This window comes from Chrysoperla carnea, chromosome 5, assembly GCF_905475395.1.
Source record: "Chrysoperla carnea chromosome 5, inChrCarn1.1, whole genome shotgun sequence".
NCBI lineage: Eukaryota > Metazoa > Arthropoda > Insecta > Neuroptera > Chrysopidae > Chrysoperla > Chrysoperla carnea.
In genome coordinates this window covers 21,335,262-21,344,142 of record NC_058341.1, presented here as the reverse complement: position 1 = coordinate 21,344,142, position 8,881 = coordinate 21,335,262, and the positions used below count along the sequence as shown (strand labels likewise).

Here is an 8,881-nt window from a genome sequence, read left to right as displayed (position 1 = left end):
ATTCAATCTATAAATTTAATCTATCAATAGATACTCAATAATTTCTATAATAAATAAATAAATAAATATGTAGGGAAAAGTTATCTTGGCCGGTACACTGCAGTTTTTGATTTTTTTACTAGCTATTGGGAAATTTTCATTATTTTTTTTAATTTGTGTATACAGAGTGTTCTAAATAAACTGAGAAAAAAAATAAGAAAATTTTTCCTTACTAAATTTTGATCTGAGGTCTAATTTACGAAATTATTCATTAAAATAAAATTAATCCAATAAAACATTACTTAGACAGGGGATGTGTCTTATCAGGGTTACCTAAATGCCAAATTACTACAAAATAAAACTCTAAAACAAAGTTTTATATACATAGTGCGGTTTGTCTGTGAGAACACGGTCCGTTTTGATGAACACATGCTAAGATATGTGATTTGCGCACGATAGGTTGCGTACTAAACTTAATTTACAAAGAAAGGGAATATAATAAAACTTAGATTTTATGAGTCATTTTTATAACAATATAAGTAGCTAAATAGCGTTTTTTCTGTTGTAATTTTACATTTAGGCCACTCCTTCACACTATAATAAAAATAAAACACATTCTCTGTTTAAGTGATTAATATAATGGTAGGTTAATTACCTCGTAAATAAGGCTTCAAATCCAAATTTGGTAAAGAGCATTTTCTCCTTTTTTCTCCCAGCTTATTTAGGAAGCGAAAGCTCTGCAGTCAAATGTAGAACACCCCGTGTAAGTAAAAAATATGGGATCAGCCTGGCAAATATTGTAAAGGAAGTTCTTAATTTAAGATATATTGCAAAATATTCTTATTCGTAGCTTTTTGCAGCAATATGTTTAAAAAGCAAAAGTTTGAAAAGCGAAGTGAAACCGATCTTGACAATTTTCCCATTAATGTTAAATATTATAAAATAAATAAATAAATAAAATGTTAATTATTTAATGATAATAATGATTTTATATCAAAATGATGATGAGTATTATTAAAATTATCATGTTTATTATTATCATTTTCATGTTCATTATCATGTTCATTCTGTTGATCATAATTATATAAATAATATCACGTTTGTTCTGATGATGATGATGGTGTAAATGGTCTATGTAATGATGGTATTGTTGTTGTTTTATTATCATTATCACTAGTATTATCATTATTATCATTATTTATAATTATTCTATTTTGTATATGATGATGTTGAATATTATTATTATTATTATAGACTGATGATAATATTAATTTATCATTTGTTATCAACGATGTTGCTTGAGGATGTTGTTGCTGATGATGTTGCTGATGATGCTGATGAATTGTTGTATTTAAATTATATAAATTTTGATAATGTGTTGTTAAATTATTTGTTAATATTGATGATAATGATAATGTTGTTGTATTATTTTTTATTTTATTATCATTATCATTATCATTATCACTATCATTATTATCATCATTATCACTATTATTATCATTATTATTATTATCACTAATACTATTTTCATCATGATCATGATTATCATTATTATGTTTTATATGTTTATTATCATGATGATTATCACTATGTTTAAGTTCACGATCACGATCACGATCACGATCACATATTAAATCACTATTATTATTATAATTATTATCGTTATTATAATATTGTTGATTATTATACTTATTATCACCACTGAATAAAATGGTGTTTGTACGTAATAGTCCTCCACCACTATTAAATGCACCACCACCACCAACTCTTGGTGGTGTTGTGACTGTTGTAACGGTTGGTGGTGATAATGCTGTTACAGCTGTTGTGATTGGTTTCACAGTTGAAGCGAGTTGTGGATGAGGATGATAATTATTCAAGTGATGATGGTGAGGATGATAATTCGGATGAGAATGTGGTGTTATCAATATTGGTATTGTATTTAATGGTGATAAACCTGTTAATAACGGTGTTGATGTTGTGGTTATTAGTGAAGCGGTTGTGGTTAGTGTTGATGCTGATGGTAATAATGGTAATGATAATGGTAGCGATGATAATGATGATGATGTTGATGGTGGTGGTGGTGGTGCATGTTGTGATAATGCTGATGGTGGTGGTGTTGATTGTGGTGAATCAATACCAATATCATCATCATCATCGTCCACGCCACCTAATGATATGTCACTATCTGAATCATCAGTGGTTGTCGTTGTTATTTGATGTTGTTGATGATGATGACGTAGATTTGTTGCGTTTGATGATGAATTGCCACCATGATGCGATGCTAATTGGGCTGCTAATTGTTGTTGTTGCATTCTGTAAACAATAAAATAATTATTAATAATTAAAAACATTTAATATGTGTTTTTTAACTTTATATGTGTTTGCCGAAGTTATATATTAATAAGTAAACATCAATTATTTTCTTCTTTGAAAGAACAAGTAGGTATTTGATCAAATAAAATAATAGTTTTATGAAATCACAATTATAGAAAATGAATGAAATGGCAAAATATTATCAGAAAGATGAATGGTAGAGATAGTTTTTAACATAGAATGCGAAGTTTTGTTCAGTCTTGGGTGTTCCATAATGCAGGGTACTAAAAAACATGTTTGTAGCTGGTAACAGGTACAGAAAAATTTAATATTATACAATGTCATGTTTTATGATGTAACAAACTACATTTTTCCGCCGAATTTATTAAGTTTACAGAAAAATAATTCGTACAAAATACTATTGTTCAGTTATAAATTGTGGTAATATGAATTTACCACACCTATGACAGCAGACAGTTTCGTATTCTACATTTGAAACTACAGTGGAACCTCGATAGGTCGAACCTCAAGGGAATTACAAAAAATTTCGACTTTTCGGCATAACAAGTGGTTTGAAATACAGAGAATGTAATTGCTCAAATCACGACTTATATTTAACTAAAAATTGCTCAAATCACGACTTATATTTTGAAATTCGAGTTACAGAGTATAAATATGTACGTACTATGAATACCTCGTAAAGAAATAACAATTTTTTCGAGTTACAAAGTCTAAATAATTCGTGATATCGCGAATTTAGGAATTACCAGAAGTGAATGGCATTTGATTTCGACTTACTGAGGATTACGACTTAACGAGATTCGTGTTATCGAAGTTCCACTGTATCTTTATTTTGTATATTCAAATGACAAACTACATTGAGTATTTTACTGCAATCTTTCTATAATTCAAAAATACAATAAAGTAATTAATTATTAATAAACAAAATTAATATATATTTTTTTAAATAAATAACTATTAATAATATTTTTGTTAAAAATGCCCTGCACTTGGTGCTGCTAGGTAGATTCACTAATGTAGATGGCGCCTAACATATTTGAGGTATATTTGATACTTTAATATGTTGTTTGTAGTTTTTACATTTAACGTTTATAATAATAATATTTTTGTTAGTTTTAAATGACATTTTGAACATATTTATACATAGAAAGATGTACAAGTCTATATCTATACTTCCACCATATGTAACATTTCTATTTTATATTATTTTTTTTTAATATTCAATAATTTGTTGTTTTTACTTCTCTCTTACATGCTGTTTTGTGGTAGAAAATAATATTGGGGCTATGTATTCAATCACAAAAATTAGTGGGGTCTCCACAAGATCTCTCTAATGGATATTGGATATTCACGTTCTTCAATCAATTCTTACAACTACCAACCTGCTACCCTGCTTTCTGCTTCAACATACTATCCTGACATTATAGCAGAACTATTTCTTAGAGGAAATATCAGCCAGAAAATCATAAAAGAATTATTAAGTATCTTCCAATCGATTAGAGGTTACAGAGTATACCGTTCGAACTCCTATACCGATTATGATAGGACACATTTAAGTTTTTAACCCATTGTGGTACTTGAAGAAGGTTCATCCCCTTTTTCTTGAACTATTTGGAGTATTCGGGAACAGCAAAATTTGACGTGAACAAATTTTAGTTTTGCATGCAAGATAAAGACCAAAAAGAAGATTGAATGTATTTAAGATTTTTGACTGTGAAACAATTTTAAACTCACCAAACTTCCATGTATAAATTGTAATCTATACATAGAGGTTATATGATGTTTAATGTTCACATTAAAGTTTTTTAGTTTTTTATATTTTACTTACAAATTCGTTCGTATATTTTAGTGAATCTTGTCTTCTTAATAAATAAATATAAATATGATATCATATTTATTTAAAAATAAAACATACTTTGCTTTTAGTTTATAGTTCAGTTTGTATGCTTGAATTTTTATAAAGTATCGATTACATGAATCAAATGAATTGTGAAATAAAAGTATAAAAAAAGATACCCATTACACACACTCACTATTGAACAAAACAATATGTAATGTACTGTAATGTAATGTAATGTGTAGTAAGCAAGGGAAAGTTGTCCTGGGTGGCCGTTTTGCCATGTAGGTCCTGCGCACTTTTTTGGTTAAGTAAAGGGTCAATTACTTCTAGGGTATTGCAAGAAATCAAGAAAATTTATTTTCTAGATTTTTTAAGGAGATTCGATGAAAAAATTCAAAAAATTTGTTTGCGTTTAATTTTTAGGGGTCACTTAGTTCAAGATATATGACCATGAATTCAGCGGTTTTCAAATTGAAGCTTTGTGGCACTGATTTTTGGTTGATTGCATTGTTAAGCCGGATTAATATTACTCCTAAATGAAGTTTTTATCAAAATAGGAGAAAATTAATTTTTATCTGTTTTTTTGCAATATTTAAGGGCCTACAAAAAATACGGAAATATATTTTTGTGTCCAATCTTAATAAAAATCATTTTTTAAAGGTAATTTTGATACAAAAATTATGAAAATTTTGTTCATTTGATCGTACGAAAAACGTACTTCAAAATATATGCCCATCAATGCAGCGGATTTCAAGAAGTCGTATCGATTTTTCATTGGCTTCATCATTTTTTTTGCTGAACAAAAATTAGTCTTAAATAAAGTTTTTATCAAAATAGCAAAAAAATTAATTTTTATCGATTTTTTGAAATTTTTTATGGGGTGTCGTACCTCTTGGATTTTCCATAATTCTTTCTTAGACGTTAAGTTAGGATTATTGTTCAAAAGTATGGTCACCTTGGTGATATTCCCCTGTAGTTAGTTAGTTATAATAGTGTTCAGTACTGTACCTGATTATATGTTCACTCTATTAGTTAAAGGTAATTTGATAGCTGGTATGTTCATATAATTATAAAGATATCATATCAATTACATTCATTCCTATTTAACATTAAAATCATTATTATTATTATTATTATAAACTAAATACCTACTTATCTCAGTTCATCTAATGTAGGTACTATATCGAAACTACCTATGTAGGTACGTTTATTTGTTATATATTAGACCGGTGCTTAGCTCAAAAAATAGGTCGGATTTCTTGACGCCAGTCAGTTAAAGTCTAATCACTGTATTTCAAAGTAAATGTGAACGAAAGTTGTTGGAGTAAGCTAGAAATATTGTTTATTAAGAACAAATGATGAACAGACAGAATTTGGAAAATTTTAGTTTGACTATTTTGCGCTCAAATTCGTATTAAGCACGCCAAAAAGCAATCAAAAAGTATACTTTGTTTTGAGTATAAAATATATGTTGACCAGAGTAATTATTCTACTTCTTTGGTAAAAATGCGACACAGATAACAATGAAAATCACTACATAGTATAAAACAAAGTCGCTTTCTCTGTCCCTATGTCCCTTTGTATGCTTAAATCTTTGAAACTACGCAACGGATTTTGATGTGGTTTTTTTTAATAGATAGAGTGATTTAAGAGGAAGGTTTATATGTATAATAACATCCATTAAATAGTGGAGAAGTACTGCTATTTTTGAGGTTTCTAATGTAAAATCAAATAATGTTGTAAAAATAAAATAAATAGTTAAAAATGTAAAAAGTAAATAAGTAAAAATGTAGTGTATGAATTTAGATATTCCAAAGATAGCAGGAAATCTTCATGGTATAGGGAAAGGGGGATTGTTTTACTCCAAATTTAACGCGTGCGGGCCACGGGCAGTAATGAATGAATCAAAACTACTGGATCGATTTTAATCACATAGGCTATATATTTTATACCCGTGCGAAGCCAGAGCGGGCCGCTATGTTTTTATATACAACGATCACAGTTTTTCTGTAGTGTATTTAGTATCAGCATTGCACCCGTGCGAAGCCGGGGCGGGTCGCTAGTAATCAATAAATGATTGAACACAAAATTTATTAAAAATCTATTTTTCTATTATTTAAAATGAAAAAAAATCTAATGCCTTTATTTTTTACCTTATCGCTTACAAAAAAGCCACGGTTATCGATGTAATAATTAATAATTGAATTAAATCATTAAACTTTTTATATAATTTTTCTAAATTAGTTACCTAATGATCGATAATAATGCTGTAGGTATAAGATACCTCTATAGTAGTTAGTTATATTGATATATGATCATATAATACACAAATAATATATAATGGTATACATATATGTATGTTATATGATAAGTATGTTCTATAAATTGTATGATGTATATATGATATATAATACTATAATATGATATTATATAACATAAAAATTAACTAACTATTAAATTTATATTATTTAAACATCACATCAAATTTTTATTTTTATACTTCATTAACTACATAATACTTGATATTCATTTATTCATGATACCTACATCATCATATAACCACTGTATTGTACCGATTTTTTAAACAAAAACATTTGATATCTTTTAACTGATTCTATACTAAGAGTATTTATTACCTTTACCAACCAAAAACTGTGTTCACTTCATTGAATTTGGTTTTAAAAACCTTTAAAAAAAATACTAACTTAAATTTGCAAATATTGATCGGTTTTGTAAACTTAAACAGTATTTTTATTTTTTATACTGAAGCGTAAACGAATATATATTTATAATAAGTATTAATTTCTTTATTATTAGTGGTTGATTTGAAACGTATATATATTCTATCCAAATCGATGTTTAAAGAGATGATGAGCCCATAATTAAATGAAATTTCTTTGAGGATTTATATTTGCCTTTTAAGGATTGATCAAGTTAAGTTTAGTGAATTTGAGACTTTAACTGTGGTTCCTATATCAAAAGACCCCGCAAAATTATATAGGAAAATGGTTTTTTGTGAAACTTTTTCTTACTTACCCTAAAATGTTTTTTGAATCATTCTGATTGAAAGCTCTCATGGCCAGAAAAACTTTTAACGAGTAGTTTTCGATCTACGAGCGATCAAAGACACATATACATGACAGCTATATAACCGGAACAATCCGAAGAACATTTTGGAGAGGTTTGAAAAATTTTCACAGAAAGCCAAGTCATATAGGTACTACAAATTTAATGTACTTGTAACTTTAATCGCACGTAGCTCGTAAACTATTCAGATTCCAAATTTTTTAGATTTTGATTTTTATTACTTTGAGGCCCATATCTTGGGAACTGTTATTTAAATTACATTTTTATCAGCAGCATCGTTTTCGCCATACTAAAATTAGCTTAAAATAATGTTTTTCTTAGATATGGTTTTTTTAAGGAACCCTAAAAAATCCAAAATATTTTTTTGATTCCGATCATAGTAAAAATCATCTCGTTTTTTAAGATTTGAGCTTCAGGATATTCAGAATTCAATGGTAGGTACTTTATCAGTTCAAAGCTACTTTTGATTATTATTCGTTACTGATTTAATTACATTACAATAAATTTGTTTCTTATAATATAGAGAAAGTGATTATATTTTCTCAAATTTGAAGAGGTTCGTAGCTTAATTCCCATGTTAAAAATGCATTGTACTTTCATATTACTCATTTCAATAACAAATAAGACTAAATAACTAATATTGTTAATAATATAAAAATAATAATTTTCACATGATATTCAATTTGTTATTATTTATTAATAAAAAATAATAATTTCTCACGTTCTCAGAGTTACTTTAGTTAAATTTTCGTTCTCCTTATTTCAATAATAAAAATACTTACAAATAATAATTGAATTATAGTTATTTAAATTCATATCAATATAATTTAAGTAATGTATATATATTTTATTTAGTATATTTAAAAGTAGTACTTGACTTAAGTTATAATTATATAGGTATTTATTAAATGAATTAATTGATTTTTATTATTACTTAAGTAGGTATAGGTAGGTAAGTGTATATTGTAAGTACTTATAATTAATAAAATTATATTCACATGATATAGTTTTATTTTTATTTTAAATTAATAAAATGTATTATATAACTTTTATGCATTTGAATATATTATATACATATTTATTCTTTATCCCTTTTTAAAGAATCAACGAATGTATATACCTAGTTGCAACGTTTTATCGATAAATTGAATATCTATAGGTACTTCGCTTTATATAGGCTCTACCCCTTATTATCAACTGTTTCTTGTCTAACTACCGCACAAATATTACATTCCGTTCTAATATAAAACTAACAAAATGATCTAAATCTAAATAGTTCCCTTAGTCAAACAATAAGTTTCAAATTTTTCAAAATTTCTGGGAGAGTATTTTTCGAAGTGACTATTAATAAACTATAATTTTGGTTCCAGAACTGCTAAGTTTTTCAAGAGAACATTTTGAGACGGCTGAATTTAGGATATTTCTTTCTTTATCGAATTTGAGTAGAGATAAATAAAGTATTGAAACCTGCCTGGGAAATTAAAATTGCATTATTTAAATATAGGTCCTATTATATTTTTTGATTTTTGACTTGAATGTTTCAGAACTTTTAAGAACTTTCGGCTATATTTTTCGTTACTTCTTAGTTAGTGATTATTATCTAAAACATTCTCAACCATTTGGAGATTTTCATAAGAAACC

The 8,881-nt window shown here is 27.1% G+C and overlaps 1 protein-coding gene across 1 annotated transcript in view; it reads right to left on the bottom strand.

The window, feature by feature from the left end:
- Positions 1-1,254: 1,254 nt before the first annotated feature.
- Positions 1,255-8,881, bottom strand: part of LOC123301047 (homeobox protein SIX6) — a 34,005-nt gene continuing 26,378 nt past the window's right edge. The window contains exons 2-4 of the mRNA XM_044883774.1: positions 1,669-2,292; positions 1,502-1,617; positions 1,255-1,313 (exon numbers count right to left, since the gene is read on the bottom strand). Of these exons, the coding sequence (XP_044739709.1) occupies positions 1,255-1,313; positions 1,502-1,617; positions 1,669-2,292 (799 nt within the window). The remainder of the gene's footprint in view (positions 1,314-1,501; positions 1,618-1,668; positions 2,293-8,881) is intronic.